The following is a 25,261-nucleotide window of genomic DNA, read 5'->3' on the forward strand; positions in this document are numbered from 1 at the left end:
ATTTGTTTGAATTGGATGGCCTTTTATTTTTTAATTTCAATATTTAAAATTTGACATAAAATTTGGCATCTCTATGGGGAACCATCTGATGTTTCAGTGCATGTATACATTGTGTAGCAAATCAGGGTGAGCATGTCTGTCTCCTTAGACATTTCTTACCTCTTTATGGTGAAAACATTCAAAAACCTCTCTTCTGGTTTAAAAAAATACAGTACACTATCATCTTGTGTAGTTAGCTTACAGTGTCATTGAACACCAGAATGTATTTCTATTACATTTTGCTGGTATTTGTGGTATTTGTAGCAAATGCTTCTTCTCTCTTAGCAGTTGGTTAGTATTTTGGAGTTCTTCCTTCAAAACCATCCTGAATTTAGTCCTCTGTGTGCACTGATGCTAGAGGTTAACAAGGACATAAATCTAAGATTCTTTAGCAGGAAAACCAAGACAAAATGACAGGAATCCAGAACATTAGCGATTCTCATGGTCTGCTGATGACACTAACCACAGAAGAACTGCTGGCCACTGTTGTTACTGTCCTACGGAGTGACTGTCACTGTGCGTGCAGTCATCGCCGTGTTATGCTGTATTCATTCGTATAAGTTAAGACTCATCAAATCAGTCCAAGAGTTTGCATTACTTATGTCCTTGATTTTGGTAACATTTGCCATGAAAAGATGTCTCCCATTAACCAGAGACAAGGGGAGCTTGAATCGCTCCCCAGCTGAGCCTCTTCCTGTGGCTCTTGGAAGCAGAGGGTCCTTATCTGAGATGAAAATGCGAATGTCACTCTGACCCTTGTAAAATAAACCATTTGTGAATCACAGTCATCTTGATCATCATTAGAAAACCATTTTTTGAAGTGGCAAGTTTTAAAGGATTAAGCAAAATTGTTACTGATGGCTTCCAGAGCTCCAATCTTTGCTCCTGTTCTCAGGGATTTTTTAGGAAGCACAGGCTGTGGCAGCAGACAAAAGCTGGGATGCTGGGATGGCGGTTGATAGGGTGTGGGTGGCACGGGGGTTGTATTAGGAGGGAGTTAGCAAGGAATCCTGTGAAGCACTTGTCGTTTTGAGCACAATTTTGAGGAGTGCAGTGTGTTTCTGGCAGTAACTTTGAAATAGCATTTACAAAGAAAAAAATGTAGCTATTATCCTTTGATAGTGTATGGGATGCACGTTTTTCTCTGCTCTAATGAGAGTGAGAAAATGATTACTGTGAGTAATCCTACCTAGGGGCAGTATAGAAAAAGAGTGCTGCCCTCATTTTGTTATGTCCATGAATTCTAGATCTGAGGAAGACGTGTCTATTAGCTGGATCCCCTGTGTGAATTGGTTTAGTCCATTCCCTCACTGCCCCCTGAACGATACAATGAGGAATTGTTTCTCTGGTAGCTAAGTGAGGGAAGAAAGCCCCGGACCTGTGGCTCTGCTTTGACCAAAGAAGGAAGGTCAATTCAAACACTCGACACGGAGGGGTTTGGGGACACACGAGTGATACAGAAGAGGGACTAAGGTTGTTTTGAAATGGTAGCATAATTTTCCCCAAGGAAACATGCTCCAAGAGGAGACTAACAGGACTCATGGTTGACAGAGGGGAGCCATACCCAATGTGGCATCTGACTTTAGAAGTCACCCACCTCAACTGGTGCATTTTTACGAAAGAGAAAGACAGGTGTCAGAGACTGCAGCATTCCCTGGGTCACATGTCAGTTAAGTGCCTGAGAGACGATGAGTCTGGGCTCTCAGGGTTCCACACAAAAACCTGCAGATTCTTTTCACACTCCAATTTGACCTTACGTTGCAATATGTGTGTTAGTGCCCTGGGGATATTGTTAAAATGTGGATTCTGACTCAAGGTAAGATGGGGCCTGCGATTCTGTGTTTCTAACAAGCTGGAGGATGCCATGAAGTTGCTGTGTGGACCACAAGATCTGTGGTCAGGTTCTAAGTCACTCTGTGCAAGTGAACCTTGCCTTCTGTGACAGGCTCCCATAGTCCCTGTTTGTTTCTGCCTCCTCTATTACAATGTCTGCTATCCCTAGTGTGCACTGCACAATGGTCCTCTCATTTCTCACGGTTCTGGACAAGCTCATTATCTAAAACTTTCCATCTAGAACATTCGTAAGTGTACAGGTTGATCTAGTGCCTAAGCCCAGTTCTACATAACCCATCTCCTGGGGTACACACTGACTTCCGTGTTCTGTAGGCACCTACCTCTTACGTTTTCTTCTTCATGCAAATGAATTTCTATTGTGTTCCCACCTCAGTGAGCAAGAAGACTATCTCCCTGGGAGTTCTCTGAGCATCTCAATGCAAGACGTTTACAAATAATATTTCTCCCACAAATGTTCTCCCCACCTGTCCCCACCTGCTATTTGCTCTCAGGACTGATGGACTCATCATCACCCAAGTCAGAGTCAAGGGTCATCCAAGATGTTTACCCCTCTTTTTAGGGCCCCACTTAATGGACACTGGCTATCACATGAGTTCAGATATTTAAAAGAAATCATTCATCTAAAATAAATCTTAAACACTTTCAATCTGTTTAAACTACTTGATTAATTCATTTGATGAAAATAAGTCTCCAATGTGATTCAAGAAATAAAGGCAGCATGTTGCATATTTCCAGGACCACTCTCTCTGGAGTGGATGTTGTAGACTAAAATCCCCAATCTGACTCATTCCCTGCACTGTACCTCCCTCTGACTCATTTTGACTGCTAACTCCAATTTATTAATCTTCCAGAAACCTTGATAATCACACGTTACCTAGAAGCTGACATGTGTGCTTTTGGGTTTAACCTTCAAAGCCCTCTATAACCCAATCCTTACTTATCTCTGAAGAGCAAGCCCTGTATATTCCTTTGAAAGAGGCTATTTACTGTTATTCCAGCTTCCTACTCACTCTCTTGGAGCAAAAAATCAATGTGAGAAGTCTCTTTCTGCCAGCAGGGGCCTGGGCCACCCCTGTGCAGAGTCCTTACATAGCTATGTCTGCTGGTGCCAACATTGTGTTAGATAATATGTCTATAATTATTGGCATATCTTATTAATACAGATTATATTTTAATAAGAAACGTTTTATTGTGAATGCTAGCTTCTTTGCTGTAAAAGAAACAAATAATTTTCATGGCTACTGACCAGAATTAATCTTTAAAACTTTGAGTCCCCTGGATTCTAAACATCAGAGCACTTTTGTAGTTAGTACTTCCGGCCTGTGGGCAGTACACCTGATATAGCTGCACTAGAAGTCTTTGTCTTCTTTCACCATTGTATCAACAATCCAGAAGTGCTCTAGTGTCTCTTACAGTGCCCGGCCCAGCTCTTTAAGAACTAGCTTTAGTGGTGATGCTATGAACAATGCAATCGTCCTTTCATGTGCTCTGAGGTCTGCAGGGTTCTCCCAGCAGACTTGTTTTCCTTCCTGAGGATTTGAGAATGTCATTGTGCTCCTTTAAAACACTGTTCTTTCTATTTTTACCACGCAAAACAGTTTCTGTGCCTACTAGGCCATCTCATCCCAACAGAAGCACACCCCTGAGCCCTGACCTTTCCATATGAGACACGAACAGTCCTTCACCTATGAATTAACCATTCCTGGCTCTATCTTTTTCTCACAGCACACAGGCTGGTAGTCCTTGCCTCACATTCATTCATCCACCATCCTACCATTTGTCTGTCTTTCCCCTTCCTTCCTCCCTCCTTCCCTCCCTTCCTTCCTTTCTTTCTCACTCCTTTCCTTCCTTCCTAAATCAAATGCTTGCAAGGACCTGACTCATGGCAGAACTGTGCCAGCCTCTCGGGTTATAGGATGAGTAGAAAATGACCTATAATTTCAGGAAGCTGAGCAAAGCAACCATTTGACTAAGATTCTTTCTCTCCAGGCTGAATGTCCATGGTTCTCCCATTTGTTTCTTTAATTTTTTAAGTTTCCAGGGATGACCATTACTTTTGTGGCTGTATATTTTACTATTAATATCTGAAAATCTTATATTTTCATGGTAGCTCTAAAAACCTACTAAATGGAAATGTTTTTATGTGCAGACTGGCTCTGAATGTCTGAATGTACTTTAAAACATCCTCACAGGATAAATTTATACTAACATAGAAGTTCTCATTGTTATAAATAGACTCTTCTTGAAGTTTAACTTCAACACAGAAAAGATAATTACAGCCACACACATCTAATAGAGTACTGTATCTTCTGGTATTTAAAGAAGGTGGTTTGGCTTGAATTACACATAATTATAGGTTAGGAAAAATTAATTATTCTCACCTAGAGCTGAATGGCCTGCACAGCAGGCAGAGATGAACAAAAACTAGTATTTTGAGCTCACTAGTGAATTACTCACTCGTGACCCTATATATTATTTCATTATGGAAAGCATAGCAATACGGTGAAGGGTGCTTCAAAAACTCTTTTCCCAAAGACACACATTGTGAAGAGCAAAGCAAGCCACATCCGAACAAGCTAGTTAGCTTCCAGGTCACAGAAGAAAGTGTGTGTGGCAATGTGTTCATGGAAGGAGCACTTTTACTCTTCCTTTCAACCAAATGGCCTAAATAATGTCAATGGTTGTTTCCTGTTGCAGGGAAGGTGTATGGAATCAGCAGTTAAGAGCAGGGTATTGAGGGGGTGGCGGGGAGAGGGAGGGGGCGGAGTGGGTGGTAACGGAGGGGGTGGAGGCAGGGGGAAGAAATGACCCAAGCCTTGTATGCACATAGGAATAAAAGAAAAAAAAAAAGCAGGGCAGGGCAGATACATCACAGCCCCTGTGCTCCCTGGGCTGTGTGTCACCCACTTGGGAGCCCTTCTTCACAAACAGCCACCATGTTCCTGGCATGCTTGCTTGTGTTCTGATGTTTGCTCTACTTCCCAAAATACTCAGACCATGGTCCTTCATCCTGGGCCTAGACCCTATATTGCTCATCCTTAAGAACATTTTTAGGTGTTGAAAATACTTCTATTGCTTTCTGATTTTCTGAACACTTGTCTTATGGTGCTCATGTTTGAGTTGAGACTCACATTGCCTTTTTTCTAAATACCCTCTGCTTTCAGCACTGAAAGGGTCAAGTCTCTCCCCTGTTTTGCAGCTCCACACATAATTCTTGCTGCCAGTTCATACTTGTTGAGGAGGGCTGGCATCTATTTGTGGCTCACAGTAATATTTTGGTTGTCATAAAGTTTCAGGGAGTATAACTGAAGGCCAGAGAGAGCTTCCCTCCCCTGCCTGCACTTCCTCACGCCACTGCTTTCCTGCCCACCGTTGCTCTCTTGCTGGGCTTCTAGAGACAGGCCCAAGCAACAAGCTAACAAGTTAGTTAGTTAGTTAGCTAACTAATATCTTAATTTAGCTGCAAGCACACTGAAAGCACCGAGCAGATCATGTTGCTACCTTCTCCACAGCTCAACAAAGGCTCTGCGTAAAGGTTAGCACAGAGCGCTGAACTTGGACTCACACAGGTCTCTTGTTGGTAGCACACTTTCTTGACGTGATGATTCTGCCCCGCCCCAAGGGATGAAACTGGCTCTTCACAGGCAAATCCCTGAGCTATTTCTTATAAGACTCTTGATATATAATAGGTACTCAGAAACGCATGTGGAATCACTGAATAGACCTGGGTCTGCGAAAGCTCAGACTGATTTGGAGGCAATGGAACTGAGTTGTCAAGAGATACACCTGGCCCAGCTGAGCGGTCATAAGCCACCCCAATAGCAAAGGTATGTTTTGCTTCCCCAGAATTAATTCTTTAGAAATTCTCTCATTAATTTTCCTTCTTTGTAGGGCAATCAACGCAAAAGCAACGGCTGAGGAGCGCTGCTGTATGCCATCCCCACCCCCACTGTCACCTGCATCTCAAGACTCTATTGTCCTGCATGACCACTGATTCTATGTGACCACCTTTATTTCAGGGTCTCAGCACACACCTGTCCCTCTTCTGGACTCTGCTGCCCTGCCCCATCATGGTGCTCCTTCTCACACCTCAGTCCACAGCCCCCTCAGTCCACAGCTTGCCAGGGATCTGCACAGAGACCCCCTTCACGACCCCTACCCTATCTAAGTTGGTAACTCTTTCATTTGCTGTCCTTGTTCTTCCTTCACAGTGTAGATCCTGTAATGATTTATTTGTTTACCTTTGACTGCTTCTCCCGCAGTGGACTGTAATTGCTCTGTATAATTTTAGGAACATAGGGTGCTCAATAAACACTTGTTGAATCAAAATCATAACTCTGGAGGAGAGGAATGTGGTTGATTTCTAGGATATGAAGAATTAGGCATAGGAATAGCTTTAATGTAACAATTGTTTAGTGCCACATCGTACTTTAAGTCATTTTTTTCTCATGAAGCGGAGATGAAAAATGGGAAATTACCTTTTTTTGGTGTTTTTTTTTCTACTTGAGGTTTTAACTTGGGGCCTTGCATTCTATGGGGTGTTCTACCACATGAACCACTCAACCAGACTTTTTGCATTGGTTATTTTAAAGATGAGAGTGTTGCTTGATGCCCAGGTCAGCCTGGACCACGCTCTTCCTATCTGTGCGTCCCTACATAGGTGGGATGACAGGTGCACGCCACTGCACGCAGCCATTGCTGGAGATGGAGTTTTGCAAACTTATTGTCACGGTTGACCTGGAACCTCAATCCTCCTCATCTCAACCTCCCAAGTAGCTAGGATTACAGGCTTGAGCCACCATGCTGGCAGCAGGCGCCTGGCTAAACTGTGTAAAATTACTTTAAAGGCAGAAACTATTTCACATGCTACTGAACTTGATCATGGATAACCTCATTTCCAAAGGAAAAATGTGACAATGAGTAGAAGGCTCATTCATGCATTCAAAAGTACTGGGTGAATATCTGTCACTTGCCAGACCCTGCAGAATAGGCAGGGAAGCAGACACAGTTCTCCACCTGCACACATTCTCTCTCCCCTGTTTCTCTTTCTCTCCAATTCACTCACACACACACACAAATAAAAGTATGTGAGAAGCAAGACGATACCTGTCTCCACAAAGTTCAGAGTGAAAAGGGAAAGAAAGACAGTGAGTCATGATCAAAGGACAGTAACATTAGTTTGAGAAATTAGCGTGAGAACACACCTCGGAGTAGTCAGCTCTGGGATGTGTGTATTCCATTCCTGTGTTTTTTCAAATTTCTTATCAAGAAGACATACTATTTTTTATAACAAAAATGTGTTGCTGTGTATGCATATGGAGCATGCATGTGTGTAAATGCTCAGTGTAAGAGAAAGGAGGAAATAAAAGTGTGTGTAGACAGACTGATTCCAGTTAAAAGCACATCGTTTTAAGATGTGGTCTTAAATTCCTGAGCTTTACTTTCCAACACTGGTAATTTCACAGAAAGAGAAGGAACACAAGAGAAGGAATAATTTTATAGGCTATTTCCTACCTGGTAGTTACAATTGATTTATGAAGTGCTCCCAGAGTAATAAAATGAAGGTTATAAACCATTAATTTATTGTACTAATAAGAGCCCAGGGCCCTAATACAATCGTCTCATCGTAGAAGATATATATAAAAAAGTTGGGGGTGGTTAAAACTTTAACAGTTTTTGGCTTTTACTTTTATTATCTTTTCTCTACTGTACTATTTTAGATTAATGAAATAATAAATCCTTCATCCAACTGATTTTATTTAATGTTATGGTAAAATGTTAAGCTTGTAATTTTCAGCACTGTAAGAGCAAATCCTTCAGGATCATATACTTCACAAAGACACATAACAAAATCTAGGACATTCTATGAAAGGTCCTTTAAGAAGACAATGATAAAGAAAACCATGATTGCAGAAGCTTTTTGCCATGGTCATTGAATAAGCAAAATGGGAAAAGTATATTTCATTAAAATTTGGGCTGGTCTTTTATGAGCGTCTTTGTTTTTTCTTTGCGTCTCTCTCTCTCTCTCTCTCTCTCTCTCTCTCTCTCTCTCTCTCATGTGTCACATCACATGACCAGTTAAAGTTCTAATTTCACTTCCTACTTCTTGTTTATGTGATCTGAATCAGTCCTCAGAGGTGTCCATGTCTGACTCATCCTTCAATCAATAGATGTTCTCTCTGATGCTGGACTCTAACTGTTCCTCCATCACTTCCTGCAGGTGTCACAGACACCTACTTCCCAAGGGCCACATGGGACACCCCTTTGCCTGTCCACAAGTTTCCCTCACCCTAACGTAGCAGAAAATTTCCAAGTGTCTGTCACTCTGAAAGCGTTCCTAATGGGACAAGGCTCCCCTGGGCCTGCTCTCTGGCTCTCTGAGTGCCTGTTCTGAGGGGCGTGCCTGGCATGGCAGGACCCTCTCCTCAGATTTGCTTCTCCATCCATCATCCCTCCAGATGGCTGAAAAATGAATACAGAGGAACTCCTCCTATACCCAGCTGATGCATAGAAAATGTGTGAAAATCACATTATACCGCGTATTTCTCCACAGAATTAGTTTCAAAGGTTTTCATTTTACATAAATGACATAACACGCAAAGCAAGCGTGTTCCACGGGGGCCTAATGTCCTCCATGCACTTTCCTGCTGTGTCTTGGGGTAATCCGGACAGAAAACATCTGAGGAAAGGTACAGAGGTCCTAAAATAGCACTGTGTTAAAAATGTATATATTGAAAGAAATGGGATATCTAAATAATAACCATAATAAACCAAATAGCAGATGGCTTAAGAACTAGTAACTCAACTCCTTTTCAAACCATGGCTTAATTCAAACTATTTGGATTTTTTCCCCACAAATGAAGCAAATCATGGAATTATTATTTCATAAAGAAGATGTCTGGTGAGGCAGAATGCAACCCAGAAATCAGTTGTGTAAACTGCATTCAGACCATTTCCAGGAACTTCCATTCCGTCAGCAGAGAAGATATCCAAGTAACGGCTTGCAAATAAGGACACAGCTCTGACCAGTCCTCTATATTTTTAAAATACGTAATTTCATCCTAAACATAAAGAAACCACCAACAGGAAGGAGCCTCTGCTAGCCACAACCAGGTCCTGATTTTTTCAAAAAAATAAAACACTATTCGAGTAATGATTATGGGTAACATTCATCAGTTTCTCAAAACCTGTGGCTACGAGTTCAAGTCGAGTGTTAAGAGGGTTGATGGTGCTTTTGTGAAGTGAAGGTGAGTTGTGTGAAAGGCACAGTAGAAATTAAGTCTTGCAAAGCAGAAATGCTTTGGAACAAAGCAGTGTTGTCTACCGACTTTCCATGAATGCTCAAAAAAATTAATTTGGTTCTTGCAAACCGTTTCAAGTATTTTTATGCAGTGTTCACAAATTTTAAAAGCATTTTTCATCATAGAAGCAATACATTAATACATTTATCTTATAAACATAGATATAAGATAAAATGACATCTATTCTTATCTCAGAAGAATTCCCTAGATATCATCAGTTAAGTTTTTGTTGTGAATTATACCAGATTTCTATGTTTATGTTGGAAGTTTTCTATTTACAAAGACACATTTCTTGGTCCAGAACATAGGGTTTGCCCTGTCCTTTCTGTCTCCTCTGGTAGAGAGACAGACACAGGTCCTTTCTGGGGGACCTGCAGGTAGGGGAGCGGCTACTGATGACTGTGGTGAAGACTTCAGAGTTAGGTCTGAGGGAGGCACTGGGGACTGGGGGAAGAATAAGCAGAGGAAAGGGTGAGGGGGTAGCAGGTTGGCAGGCATGGAGGGTCTGGGAGCTGTGGAATATGATGGTTTTCCAGCTGCCTCTGCTCAGTTTTACCCTGACTCACTTGTCCACTGACTTATCTCTCACTCCTGCCACTTCCTCAGGCCGCCTGGGTGGCTTCTAGGTCTTCACAATCAGTCTAGAGTTGACCTCAAACTCCACTGGATGGCAGTCCTTTGCCTCCTCTCTTTCTCCCTTCCTTTCTTCTCCTCCTTTCTTCCTGGTTGCACGCAGGGTGCAAATGCCCATGTGTACTTCAGGCCTAGTGGCTGACTGTTTGAGTACAAAGGACTCTGAACAGAGTCAGCCTTGCAGCCGGAAACAGCCATTCGATTTTCCTTCATCTGTGTGGTGAATTATAAACATAAAAAGTCATTAACTGGGAGGGTCAGGCTGCTCAGACTAATAAAGGACAACATAAGCGCCCTTGATCAAAGTGCACTTACTCTATGCCTTTCAAGTTCTGAAATCTGGACAAAGTGACCATCTGACTTCAGATAGCTACATTAAAAGATGCACATTGAGTTCAATGCAATGCAAAGGACAGAGCACAGGAAGTTACATGCAGGTATCAGCAAGGTAGCCTTCCCACACTGAGCTAAACAAGAAGCACACCTACTGTTTTGATCAGGACACTGGTCTGAGAGACCAGGGCTCTCTGACATTCAATTTCTTCCCATCTAAAACTAGCTAGCATTTGTTGCTCTTAATGCAGAGAAACTAAAGCAGATACCTTAAAGCAACTGAGGCCAATAGGAAAAGGGGACCAGGTACTAGAGAAAAGGTGAGATCAAAAAGAATTAACCTAGAAGGTAACACCCACGCACAGGAAATCAATGTGAGTCAATGCCCTGTATAGCTATCTTTATCTCAACCAGCAAAACCCCTTGTTCCTTCCTATTATTGCTTATACTCTCTCTACAACAAAATTAGAGATAAGGGCAAAATAGTTTCTGCTGGGTAGTGAGGGGGGGAGCGGGAGGGGGTGGAGTGGGTGGTAAGGGAGGGGGCGGGGGCAGGGGGGAGAAATAAACCAAGCCTTGTATGCACATATGAATAATAAAAGAAAAATGAAAAAAAAATAAAAATAAAAAAATAAATAAATAAAATGAGGTCGTTACTCCATACCCTGTGTTTCCTCTTTCTGCATACAGCTGTTAGTAGGCTTAAACAAAGTAATAAGCTCTGAGTAGTTATAACGCATTGTACCGATGAAATTGTTATTTATTAAACATGAAAAATTCCTTATACAGACTCCAAGGCCCAGACTACATAAAGAATAAGTAGCAAGCATCTACAAATTATGCAGATGTAACAACACTGAAGACAAGATGTCTCCACCCTCTCCTGGAACAGACAGAGACACTGATGGTCCTGAGAACCATGGACTTGGAATCCCATTCTGATCACTTAAGGCTGTCCTCACACAGGGTCTGATTAAAGTTAAGGAGGGGTGACCAACCCTCATGATCTCTAAGACCCACCTCAAGATCCAACCAGAGGATGTTGCCAGTTAAGAAAATTGAATTTCTGGATAGCACTGTATACAGGTTCACCCAGTAAAAACGACTCTATTCTTTTCTATCTTCTAGTATTGCTTCTAAAAATATGAAAAATAATAACCATTACTTCTATGCTAACCATTTAGGGCCAAAGGATGAACACTGGCTGCTTAATAAAAGCACAAGTGATAACTCATGGCAATGTGTGTGGGGGGGTGCTACAGGTGTGTCAACTCTCCGTTATCCACACAGCTCCTTACTTAACTTTGAATGATTAACAATCTAGAATGGAGTTGATAGCAGCTCTTCTTGTAAGAATCAGCGCATTTCAAACAAATGTCTTGCTTTTGAAACTGAGCAGTCTGACTTTGTAGGTCAGGAATAAGTGATTTTTTTAACAAAAATTCTTTTGCTGTCTAACATAAAAGTAAAATATGAGTTGGCTTTATTTCTGTGAAGTCAATTATTTGTGTTGTAGCATAAAGTATATAAAAGGTTTCACCTTGAAGAAGCTGAAGAAAAGCAGTCTTTCCTAATGAAAGGATCTGAGATGCATAAGCAGACACACTCAGAAAATGAATTTCTCTCTCTCTTTCTCCCTTTCTGTCTCTCTGTCTCTGTCTTTCCCTCTTTCTCTCTTCCACTCTCTTTCTTTCTCCCTCCCACCTTATATTTTCAGCTTCCTTGTAGGTAGAGTTGAAAGGAGCAGAATTGGATTTGTGCACTGAGCCCTTCCCCACAGAAAATTTTGATGTTCTTTTTCAAAGGTTCAGTGTATCCTCTGATTTAAACCATCTGCAACTGCAGTTTCAAGAATCCTGGCACAAACACAGACCTAGGTGGAATGATGGCTGCCAGTAGGTACCAATTTTTCTCCCAGACTCCTCCCACACTTGACACCATCTTGTGTGATGTATTGCAGGGACCCCTGATTGGGTATGGTGTCCACTGCCACTTTCTTAGTGGAAGAATGATTCCTGATTCCCTTGTTTTGTCAGCGTGTGTGTGTGTGTGTGTGTGTGTGTTGGGAAAGAATCTACCTGTGTATCTGTCTGTCCGTCTGTCCATCCATCCATCCATCCATCCACCTGTGAGTATTCTTTAAAGGAAAATACACCACCTGACAATCTTGGCCTTATGTTATCCGTGAATCACTAGTGCACAATTATTCAAAAACCCCAGCACTGATTCATTTGAAATGACTTCAGTCACCTACGAGCTGCACAGATCATGCTTCCTGTGAGTGCCACATCTGTGTCAGGGGTCCAGTGTGGTTAGCTGGCATCACTCTTGGTTAGTAATTCCTCCTTCCTCTTTCCTTTTTTACCCATTCCCTCGGCACTGATGTGCACCCATGACAATGACAGTGAGTAAGCTTCCTCCTTCAGACTGTGATTTAAAGTTCAACTTCCATTATTAGTTAGAGAAAAGAAAGAACAGGGGGAAGACAACAAAGAGACTGGGTGGTACAGAGAATCAGATCATGAGTCATCAGTGCCAGGGTTCTTTGCTGTTTGTCGTGGGCAGATGAGTGTGCTTGTGATAATCTGGTGCTCTCTGTCCATCCCACATGAGTTGTGCCACTTTCAGACACATCCTGCCATCCTGAACATCTGCTCATACATTCATGAAGCAAAGCTCTCATTTTGCGTCTCATCAATGATCACACATTGTTACTTGAGGATGTTCTACCTATCAATTTCCAAAGTGAGATTTACGTCTGCTTTCCAGAATCTGCTATGTTTTAGCAAAGACATTAACCTCCTATGCACTCTCAGGTGTTTCATGGCTAGAAACTTCCCAGTAGCTCCTGTCATCGCGGACTTCATTCTGCTTCCATTACTATAATATTAACCTTCTCACCCAACTGACTTCTTCCTAAAACAGGTCAACGATGGTATTCAGACGTCATTTCAGGTATTAATAAAGCCCAGAACTTCCCCTTCCATGTGTTGGGTGTGCTCCGTGCCATTTCATCTCCAGTTATCTCCTACCTCTGCTGGCTCAGTGATAGCTACCATGGACTCTGCTTTACTTGGAACACTGACCTCTGTGAAATGCTACAAATCACGAAGCTTGTCACCACCCAATGAGCCTCACAAGTAGCGACAGTTTCACTATGTGGCAGGTGAGATGCAGGACAAAAAGAATCAGAAGAAAGGAGCCCAAGCACAACTTGTAGGAGACTGGCTGGTCCAGGTCTAATGAGTACTTGCGAGATACCCACTTGGAACAATTACATCAGCCTGAGTTCCTCCCTTTCATTCTGTGACTGCTGTTACCATTATACTTTGTGTGTTAGGTGAAACTTAAAGCTCATGTGTTGAAGATGGATCCCCCGTCTATGGCACTGGTGGGAAGTGGTAGAATAATTAAGAGGTGGAGCCTAGTAAGAGGAAGTTAGGTCACTGGAGAAGTGTCCTTGAAGGGGATGTTGTGGCCTGGGGCCCCTTCCTCTCTCTCTGTCTCTCTATGTTTTTTTAATGCTATGAGATTGGCAGATTTTCTCCACCATGTGCTCCTGCCAGGATGTTCTGCCTCACCACAGGCCCAAAAGCAGTGGAGTCAATAAACATAGACCGAAACTGTGAGTCTAAATGTACTTTTCCTCCTTGTAAGTTGTTTAGCCACAGTAATAGAACGATGACTAACTCAACAGTTGTAGACACTTGGAAAAGCTTTAGTGACCAGGTACGCATCTGAGGCATGGCCAAGCTGAATGTAGCCCCACTAGCTTCTCCTGTCAGTATAAAAGACAGTCTCTTGGATTGCCTCATGCTGGCTGCTTGATGCTAAAACCCATAAATCACAAAGACTGGTACATTTCCAGGGAACACACTTAATGCTGTGCCTTGCCAAACACATCAAAGGAAATTGTTTTTGCCAGGAGGACTGTGGTGACTCCCCACCACAACTCAGCTCGTGCCTTTAAAATCCCAACCTGGTGTTTTCATAGCTCGTAGGTCACCAACCTGCCAGCCTTGTAATTTACAGTGCTGGAGAACAAGCCGACATCTCTCTTCAGCAGACCCATCCTTCTTCTCACCCAGGAGTACATCAGCCAATGGCTTGTATCTGTCAAAAGCAGCAGGAACAAGGAAAAATGACTGCATTTGAAAGCAGATGACTGTATTCAACAGGGCTGTCTTTATCACATAGTTTCTCAAATTCTCATACTTTATCACAGGAATCCCCCAAGGCCCCAACCACTGTGCACTCAGCAGCCAAAATGCAAGCAACCCTTTTCCTTACAGGGAAAAATTATCTTTTAAATGAGTCAGATATATTTTTAATTTATGTGTAGCACTGTCATGGAGTGATACGAGTTATTTATTCAAAGAAAATTCCAAGAGAACAAAAACAAATCTAGCAATTGTCATTTAAACATTTGGTTTGTTCTTAAAAAATACAGCTTTTAAGAAATTCAAACATCTGTTTTTATTAGCACTTGAGAGTAAACCTCAATGTTGTTAGAGTCCACTATAAAGAAATATTTAAAAATCTACAAGTTTTATCTAAGTGAGAGGGAGAATAGCTTCTCCCCCACTTATTAGGTATGCAGTATTTTTAAATGATCTTGAAGGAAAATTTTAACTTAGAAAGCACGTCCACTCCCTAGCTGAAATTCACAGCAATAGTTTTCCTACAGCTTTTTCAAAAGTGACTTTCAGAATCCTATCATTCATTAAAACATTTATGTGAAAATCCCTTTGCATTTATGATATTTGACCTAACGTGCATGCAAAGAAGAGAAGAAGGAGGAGGAACAGAATGAGGTTGAGCAGGAGGAGGAGATGTGGAAAGAAGAGGAGGAGGAAGAAGAAGGAGAGAAGAAAAACAGATGAGCAAATACTTATGCAGCTGCACCTTTCTGTGTTCTGAGTCTCGTGTTGGGAGGCTCTGCAAGCCGATGGGGACTCAATGCCAAAACTTACACCATGGGTTTTCTGTTATTTTTTGTACAATACTATAGTGTTTCACTGAAAGTATGCAGCAGAACATTTGACATCTTCTACAATGAGTTTTTCAGTTACCTTGGGGCAATCACGAAATGGTGAGTACTGATGGCACAGCTTTGTTTACTTCCCTGCCTCTGAACAACATGCCATGGGCAGTAATGCCAGACGCATCCACACCACCTCTTAACTTCTCCTGGCTCTGCCATGTGAGGACCCAGCACAGGGCACACTGCAGCAGTAATTATGGGTCTGGTCTACAGCACAGACTAAGATACACCTGTTACAGACGGAACGTTGGGTCTCCTAAAATTCAAGTGTTGAAAATGTCGTTCCCAATGTTATGATGTTAGAAACTGGGGACTTTGGGAGCTGGTGAATCATGAGGGTGGGGGTCCTCACTGATGGCATTGGTGCCCTTAGAAGAGGCTGAAGAGACCAGAGATCTCCCCTTCTGTCACATGAGTGCACAGCAAGATGCTCTTTATGTACCAAGAAACAGGTGGACAGAGGACACCAGATCTGTGGGTGCCTTGATCTTAGACAGAGCCTCATGAGCTATAAGAAATGCACTTGTGGTAATTTCTCATAGTCACTTGAACGAACCAGGACAATACCCACTTCACTTTTCAGTAGAAGACATTTCCTATTTCCTTTCTTAAGTTCTTGGCATTGTCATGGAAATCTCAGCATCTATGTTTTTCCTGGATTGAGGATGTCCACCATCTTTCTAGTCATGAACCAGCCCAAATACATCCATTAGTGTTAGCAACCAGCCTTTCTTCTCAAGTATGGTGTGTATGTGTCAAACTCGGGGTGAAGAAGGGTTTAACAACAGTGCAAACAGCAATAATAGAGACGGAGCACTGAAGCTGTGAATCCAGGAACAAAGGACATGAACAATCTCACTCATCATTTTGGTCACACTGAACAGATGTGACTTTTGGATGACTGAAGTGTCCAGAAGTTTTTGATTTTTGGCAGGTACAAGAACGTGATTTCTTACACACCAGACACAGAAGTTGGCACCCATGGTTTTTCCTGGTCATATTGTGGTTGCTGCAGAAAAGAAAGGAATTTCCAGGACATGACCGAGCAGAGCAAATGGGTGGAAGGGAGTGTGTGTGAGGAAGGTCAGAAGCCGGAGCAGTGGGCATGGCGCAGTGTGTGGACCACCGGGAAGGTGATGGGCATCCACTCAGGATGACATCAGTGCCTCTCCTGAGCTAGCATGGATTGCGTTTTAATAGTGTTCCCACAGCTAAAAAGGAGCAAGGAATATGACAGTATGCTGTGTTCCAATAGGAAAAGCCTAGAATGGAGTATTGGATTGAGCCTTCAGACTCCAAGAGATTTGCAGAAAACTTTCTGTAAGGCCCTTGGAAAGCCACCTAGAAGTACTTCTTTGTCCTCCCTCAGGACTGCCTGTGTGTGTTTCTCCAGACAAAATTTCCGTTTTGCATTACAAACTCCGACCTGTTTTCACAGTGTGTGAGTCCCTAGGGTGGAGGCCATCTGCAGTTCATAGTGTCTACCAGATTGCTTATGTAGTGAGTATGAATAAAGAGTGGGACACAAAATATTGGACTGGGAGAGAGGAAAGAGGCAAGATTTCTTAAGCATTGAACAAGTGCAAAGGTCTTTCTTGTCCCTTCACACACTCCTCACAGATTCAAGGAGCCTGCAGGACAGTCTGCTTTTGACAGTGAGAAAGCTGGGGGTCATTGACATTAATGAGTTGCATTTTGCCCTCTTCTCCCAAGTGAATGTGATCTTATTTGGAAATAGGGTCTTTGTGAATGTGACCAAATTAATATGAGATTATCAGGGTGGGAGCTAACTCAATATGACTTGTGTCCTTAAAAGAAGAGGAAATTGCTGTGTGACATACAACCTCTGCAGTCGGGGCAGAGGTTGGAGTGGTGCAGCAGCAAACAAATGAGCCCAAGGACTGATGACCATCTACAGGAAGGATCCTGCCCAGAGTCTCAGGGGTGAGTGTGGTCCTCTGACACCTTGATTTTGGCCTTCTGGCTTCTATAAGTATGGGAGTAAATCTGTTTCCTCAGCCATCCTGCATGTGGCACTGTTATCACAGCGACAGGGTTAGTGTCTGGACCCAGGACAATCTGAACCCTAAAGTCAGTTTCTCATAGCCACTGCTACATCCAAGGGACCTAAGTGTCCAAACCCCAGAGGGGTCCACAGTGAAAAAGGAATAGTCTGGCCATGAAAATCCAGAAAGGAAAACTCAACAGTGGCTGTCATTGTACTGGGCACATGGAGACAGGTGTCCTTGGCTTGCTAACCTCAGTGACTGGGGTCTCTCAGAGTGCAGTGGAACTTGAGATGGATTGTAGCCCGCCTCGTGCCCTCAAGAAAATCAGGGCGCTCTGCCATTTAGCCATGTGCACAATGAAATGAAATCACTCAAATTAGCTTTTTAGTCTCTCTGAGAATTGGCTCATTTGAGAACCTTGTTAATTATAACCAAGAATTTAATTGATATAATTCAAGGATCTGAATATAGTATTAGCAAGTCAGAATGGAAAATCTCACACTTGGTACATTTTTTTCTTATTTTATATTGTTCTTTTGACACTTAAAGTGGTATAATTCTGACATTTAACTGAAAAGAGAAAAAAATATCATCTTAGGGTGAGATACTCAGTTTCACTGTGATTGGAAAAGCTGTGCCTTTTGGAATTTGAGTGACATTTGGGATGGTAGCACATGGTCACGTTCTGTCACTGAGCTGAGACCTGTTTTCCCAGGCACTTCAGTGTGAGACCAAGGCAATGACAGCCTGCAGTAGTAAAAGATCCCGGGCACAGGGTGGTGCGAGGTGCAACTCCTCTTTATTCCCTACACCCTCCTTGCCCTTGTGGTGCCAGGCCAGGTTTCCTCTGTCCATCCACTAAAGAGAAATCTATGCAGAATTCCACTTGACCCCGGCCTGAGATGAACTACCTGACCACTAACAGTAAGCTCTACGTCCTGGACACACTGTCTCCTCCTGTCACTGGATTGGGATTTGGGGAATGACTAGAGTGTTCTTCCTTGTCTAGAATGTGGTCCTGAGATGCCTTCGCAAAGCTCAAAAGGAAGGAAGGAAGCGGGTCCAGTATGATGATAAAAGATGCAGAGAAAGGAGAAACAAGGCAGCTTTTACTGTGAGCAGCTCCCTGACGGTGAGGAAGAAAGCAAGGAAACCATGGCCTCTCCAGGGGTCAGGCTAGGCTGAGGGAGCAGCAGGTCCTGCAGCCTTGAGCGGGTATCTGGGTGCCTGTTCTGGACACACGGAGGAGGCCAGTGTTGCTAGGGCTGATTCTTGTTGGAGGCAAGAATCCAGGTTCAGGAGGCGATTTTCAGAAAGGTAAACACAACAGGCAATATTGGGCTCTGCAGAGGGCGGGAGGACTTGGCCCTGACCGAGTCCTGGGAGCGAGGTGTGAGCAGAGGCGCCTCACTGCCTGGCTTGCATAGTTGACACTTGGAGGCTGAGTGTGCTGGTGCAGGGTGATGGAGAGTCAGGTGGCTATGGAAGGCTCTTCCCATGACAAAGGTGAGAGACACGGGGCCAGGATGGCCGCAGGGCAGATGACCAGAACTGGGGGGATTCTGCACATGTTTGGGAGGACCCCACAGGGTTTTCTGATAAGTGAAAGGAAGAGAAGATGAGGTCAAGAAGCTGGCCTGTGACTTGACCTTTATTGAGATAGAGGAGACTGGAAAGGGAAATCACATAACTGAGAACCAAAGAGGAGACATTCAGGTGGGATGCAGGGGGAGACGAGTACAAAGAGCACCTGATGACCCAAACCTGACTTCTGCCCTCCCTACTCACCAGTTCTGAGCTGTGACTGGTTACTTCATTGCCATGGTCTTTGAAGACTGAATAAGGTAGTACTGGCCGTGCAGGGAACTAAGGGTACTTCTGTTTTGGTGCTGAATCTTCAGTGCCCCTGTGGGCTCAAATTTAAAGCTGTGTTGGAGGCTCTCTGCACCCTCCCAATTTGTCCTTTTGACTGTCAATCTACATCCCAAATGTCTGGGATGTAAGGATAGCCCTTCAAAGATCCTGAAAACATCTTTAAAGTGGGCACTGCCCACATCACAGGCTGTGCTCATTTCAAGGTCTGTGTTTTAAGAGGACAGGGTGAAGTGGAAGAAGCAGAGGAAAGCCAACAACAGTTGAGGGGTGTTAAGTAGGACCCCAAGAAAACCATCACAGAAAAAATGCTTCTCTCCTCTAAAGTTCACGTTCCTTCTAGTTTAAAGGAGAGCTTTGACATTCTATTTCATGGGCTTAGAAATTAAAAAAAAAAGTGTTTATTCAGTGACCTTTAAATTCAGGTGAATACAGTAACTTCCACTTAACCACTTTAAAAGACAACCAGGACATGGTAGAATCAGTTTCTTAGAAAAATACAAGCTATGGAAATTAAGCTATTTTCATTGAAAACCTCAGACAGTTTCTCTAAATATGTTTCTGTTTGCAGAATATTGACTTTGTCTCTCAATTCTCAAAGAAAATTCTGTCGTGAAAGTGAAAGTTCTGCTCTTTGGAGCCTAAACTCCCTGAAGATTTAATTCTCCCAATAAATATTTATTGAGCTCTATAATGAGCAAGATATTCCGCCAGAGATGCCCAAGTCACAGGATGTATAAAGTGACTCCAGTCCACCGCCTGGGACCAGATCTAAGGCATGGCTTTCCTCAGCCAAAATCATGCCTCAGAAAAGATGTGTTTTTCTTATTTCGGGATCTTATGAAATGTCTCCTTTTATGATCATATTTTAACTACTGCAATTGTAAACCAGAAAATCATGCTTTCAGAACACTGGTTACCTTCCCACCCCCCAGGGGCAGATGGGATAATCAATGGAAAGAGAAAAACAAGAGGAGAAGATGGAGGTCCTAGGACTCCTTGTTGGAGAACTGGTGAAGAAACACAAGGGTGAGGGAAGGGAGTGGACAGGGAGGGGGCAGAGCTGTCCAGCAGCAGAGAAACCTCAGGAAGGTAGAGTTTGTACTGTGCTCAGCAGTGCTGGACCTTGTGGGGTTGGAGCTGACTGTGTGCACAGTGACGAGAGCCCTGGAGTCTGGTGTTGGGGGTGTCAGTGGCACTGTCAGAAACAACAGCAAGACTCTAATGGCTGAAAAACCAGTTAAGTGCTGGGCTCTGGTGGCTCATGATGTAAGTACAAGAAAACCTCAATACCTTGAGGGTGAAACAGACTGGAAGCTTTTTGAATATCTTGTTTTGCAAAGGCAAGGAAAAATAACAAAGTTTGTAGGCGTTAACATTCTAGAAATACAAAACCTGTCCGACTTTAAGATGTGCCTTCTTCTAGGACGGCTGCCTTGAGGGTCTCCCTAGGGCACAGCATGCTGTGTGTACCCACCACGAACATGCAAAATGTAGCCTCTGGCTACAGTGATGGGGATGGGGATTGGGCTATGACTTTCATGAACTTGCCTGGCCTGTTGGGTGTGCTCAAATTCCAGCCCCCACAGCAAATAGTGCGGGTGCAGAAGGGTGATTTCCCAGTGAATTTCCAGTATTCCCAGGGCTGAGGACAGCTGCCTAGCAACAGGACTGACGTGTGTCATGTCAACAGTGAGAGGAAGAAGGAAAGGGCACAGTGGACTTGGGAAATCTTGACACAACCTCTTGATGTGGAGAGTGGGGTTCCAATCAGAAGGAGGAATGGTCAGAGAAAAAGGGAGGAATTGTAAGACTTGTTTTTTCTTTTAAGGGAAAAGATGCAAAAATAAGGGAAAGTTGTTGAAAATCACCTCATTCACACAGAAGTCTGTGTTCTCTCGTGCACATGTCTGTCTCTCCTTTCAGTGACTTTTGTGGAAAAATCCTCCCTCCATTGTGTTTGGGTTTGCAGCCTAGTTCTCTATACTGCCAGGGTCTCCTTGCATTACACGACTCAGGAGACCAACAAAGGCTTTGTCATATTACCTTTCCTTTCCCCAGTCACAGGTCCTCTGCACCCAGATAAACCCACCCACCTCTGTGCTCTCTCTGTGCCCTTGGCCTAAAGCTCTCAGTGACACAGGTTCACATGCTCCCTGTCTCCTCCATCACTACCGGAGCCCCTTCCTGTATTTGTGGGAAGGATGAAAGGGGACATGAGCTACATTTTGCAATGGCTCACATGAATTTGTGTCTAGAAGTTGGTCCTGAGTTTGCTTTTACATCTCCTGGAACCTACATGAGGCTTCTCACTTGTTACACTGTCTACACAGGGCTTTGTCAGGAGAATAAGTCTTTGCATCACCTGATCTATTGCTTATGCTACAGTCAGTACTGACTCCCCTTCTCCCTCCATGTGGGGGAAGGGGTGGTGGCCTGTGGAGGTATGGACACCTCATTGAGTTGCTGTCAATGTCTTTGCCATTCCAGCATTGCTTCCTGGCTTAAGAGCCCCACAGCGTGGGGTGCTAATTAAGCCCAGGAAGTGCTGGAGAAATGCCCTAAGATTAAGGTGGTGTCATCTGTGGTTTGGTTTGTCACAGGGTTTGGAATGAGATGCTGTAGAGTTAGAGGCCATGTGTGCTAGGGAGCCAGTGAGGGAAGAGGGACTCTCTGACACCACTTGCAACCATCGCCCATTCTGTGGGGCTCTGGGAGACTGGAGTGGACTTTCCCAACTTCCACATGGGACTCCACCTGGGCAAGAAGGAAGAAAAGGAGAGGGGAAAGACAGGCAAGCAGGATGATTTGTGAAGTGGCTATGCATTCTAGGTATGAGGAGAGATGTCCATGTCACCACTGAATTCTCAGAACCCCAGAATCGCATTCAGAGAGGTGACATAAGAGCATCAAGGAGTCAGGGCAGGGCAGAGTCACCATCGTAATCCAGCTGCAGCATCATGAATCAGCATAGCTGTTCCTTAATCAATATAGAGATAGGATAAAAACAGAATGGCCCCCTTCATCTCTGTGATCAAAAAGACAGAGGCAACCAACACACGGCATCGTGAGTAGATGAGAAAGGTTCATAACAGAATGAAAAGGGCAAGATGACACAATAGCTGCTTCCTCAAAGCCCGTCTTATAACTCAAGGTCACTTGTTCATGCATTCATTCATGTTCTCTCTCCCCTGTCCCCTTATTGTGGTGGTCATTATCCCGATTTTACACATTTTGACGTCATCCTAGCCACGTTTGCTGGGTATTTAAGACTAAGCCAGAACATCTGAAATGAGCCTCAGCTTGACTGGAACAACACTCTTGGCAGAATCCCAGAGGACAAGAAAGGAGCTAACACGGAGGAAGAAGGAACTGAGGACTTCGAGAGTAACTGCTGAACACCTGAGTGGCCTTGGCAAAGTTGTTACCACGTGTGAAAATCACCAGGGCCTTCTGTGGCTCCCACTCTGCAGCTCCATCTGGAGGTGTCACCTTCTCTTCTGCACGGTCAGTGTTGACATGCTGGGCAGCTGCGGTATGCGGGATGTGGTGCAGTGAAGTCGGTGGGTGTGATGGCCATGACCTGTAGATACCCACTTTCACCCTCAGCACAGCCTCTAATACATCTCAGTCCAAACCCCACAGCAAAACAAGTCATCCAAGATAGCACCCTAATCCTATGGCATGCTTTTATATGCTTCATGTTATGTAATGAAGCCAGGGGTCCCTCGTCCCGCACACTGTGGGGGCTGAATAATAAGGAAGATGCTAAATTATACTTCAGCTCTTGAGATTTACATGCAGATAATAAATGAATTCAGAGCCTCTGCTAAGAATTTACATGACAGTGCTCTCAAGTTCTCCTACTCAAAGCTGGTCCCACCACTTTATCTTAATTGCACTATACAAAAACATTCTATCTATTCAATAAATGGATGAAAGTGAAACTAAATTAGAACTGTCTCATTATAAAATAAACACTAAATTCCATTTCCCAAGCCATCTTGCAACACGGGGGACTGTTTGAGCCAGGTTTGCATTGCTTCTGATGCAGTCCTGGGTATTTTCCACCATCAGTGCCCACACTGTACTCCAGAGCCCTCTACCACAGGGAGCCTTTAAACTCTGCCTCTGGGGGACTAAGCATGTGATGGAGCTGGAAAAATGGTCCACGCAAAGCAGCCAATCCTGCTTTCTGAGCCAGCTGAACACACTCAAGAGGATGCCAAGCACATCCAGTTCTGTACATTCAAGTTGACAGGCTCTATTTCCTCTTCCTGTGCATTTCATCATTCACTGGCTGAGCCGTAGGTTGCATTTATCAGGTACAAGAACAGCCTGTTTAGTTCAACTGAAAAGAACAGATGTTCATTTGCTGTTTCAGCCTCAATAAGAGACCTCTTTAAGCTACAGGGTTTAGATAAAATTATCCCATTTCTAAAGTGATTTGCTACTTAATCACATATGCACCAGGGCCACTCTGACCCCATGGCAGCAGGTTAAAAGGGTGTATTTACTTGCTATACAGCTGTTCCTCCCCTTGCTAAGGAGACAGGTTGCTCTCCTTGAAGATGCCTAAAAAGTTTTGTGGAGACTAGTGGCCATTGCAAGAATTATATGGTTTAAACAAGTGCATGCCTACTTCAGGTATTCAATTAAGCTTCTTAACAATTCATGGTCTCCTCGCTGTTATGATTGGTTAGCACAACAGGCAGAGGTTAAGGATGAAATTGGTGTTCTGTAGAGGACTGGCTGGTCTGGAACCCAGAAACCACTATCTGAGGAGTAATGGGAGTTTTCCTTGAGCATCTACTTTTGAAGGTGGGTGACAGTGTTGATTCAAGACTTGGGGGCTGGGATCTGACCTTAATTATGTCTGTTAATTTTGGAAAGTATTAACTTGAACATACATGTAACAAATGCTTGTAAAGATAAAATAAACACTTATACAGTGAGGCATTAAATGCTAGTGGCAGTCAATTTTAATGTCAGTTGACTGTATTGTGTCGCGTTGTATGGAGAAATGCAATAAGCATGCACCTGTTAAGAACATAGCACAATGATAAATTTGATACAAAGGAATATAATAGGAATTCCTTTTCTCCTTCCATGAGATACTTTTTTGAACACTGTAACACAAATGCTTGGGTAATAAATGAGAGGTAATTAACCACGTTGGGACACTTATAAATTGAATGCAAATAAGTTGTACATCTAATTATCTTATTAAATCTTGATTACTTATTTTAATATTTGTAAATATGGAATGGCTAAGCCCAAGTGATAAAAGATGCAAAGTATTTGAGATATCTTATAAATTTAATATGATTGTTATTCACTGATAGGCACTGATGTCTGTAATGAAAGTCTTAATTCAAACAAAGTCATGAGTAAATTTGTCATTAGCTACTAGTACCTTAGAGGAATTTACAAGCAAAATTCTGTCTTTGGATGTTTATCAACAGACTGTGTCTTTGTCATGGTGCACACCTAAAAGACTGGATCCTATAGATTGCTGTTAGTCTACATTAATTCTTTTAATAATTAGTCATTAAGACTAACACATACACAACACAGCCTGGTGACAATGATGAACAAGAGGTATCCTGTGTCTGGGTGTCCTTTCCATCAAATGCTGGGGTCTGTCCAGTGGCCTTCTGGGAGTTCATAAACTCTCTGGAGCTTTGTTCATGGATTGATTTTGAGAAGACTGTTTCACTGCTCTTTTGTATAGAACTTACACTGTAGAAAATGGGTAACAACACAAATAATTCCTGTCCAAAGCAATGCACATGGTGCCTGATCTGGGTAACACAAATAAATTTTGTCATCAGGGAATAAAAATCTTTATAAACCAAATTTTCACATAAACTGGCTTAAACATCTTACCAGTTTCCTCTTTATATAAGGAGCTAGTAAAATCTTTAAGGTGCATTCTGGTCCTGTGACAAGGATGATTCCACATTGCTGAAAATGATACATTAGCAGAACATGATGTGGTAATGGGGACCAGCAAGGGAAGGGTGAGCAGCCCTCAGCAGTCTCCACTGCAAACGCTGTCCAAACGCTGTTGTCTACCTTTCCTTTCCCGTGCACACTACTTCATCAAAACATTCCAGGCCAAGGCAGCAAACTTAGTAAAGAAGCTTCAGATCCCCACCACATTGTTCTGCTTC

The 25,261-nt window shown here is 43.2% G+C and overlaps 1 protein-coding gene across 3 annotated transcripts in view; it reads right to left on the reverse strand.

Annotated features, from left to right (window-relative positions):
- Myo16 (myosin XVI) overlaps positions 1-25,261 on the reverse strand; it is a 518,261-nt gene that overhangs the window by 80,189 nt on the left and 412,811 nt on the right. For all 3 annotated transcript variants that reach the window (XM_074043002.1, XM_074043003.1, XM_074043001.1), the window contains exon 28: positions 14,171-14,273. In XM_074043002.1, coding sequence (XP_073899103.1) covers positions 14,171-14,273 — 103 coding nt within the window. The remainder of the gene's footprint in view (positions 1-14,170; positions 14,274-25,261) is intronic.

Source organism: Castor canadensis, chromosome 10 (genome assembly GCF_047511655.1).
Source record: "Castor canadensis chromosome 10, mCasCan1.hap1v2, whole genome shotgun sequence".
In the NCBI taxonomy this organism is placed as follows: Eukaryota; Metazoa; Chordata; class Mammalia; order Rodentia; family Castoridae; genus Castor; species Castor canadensis.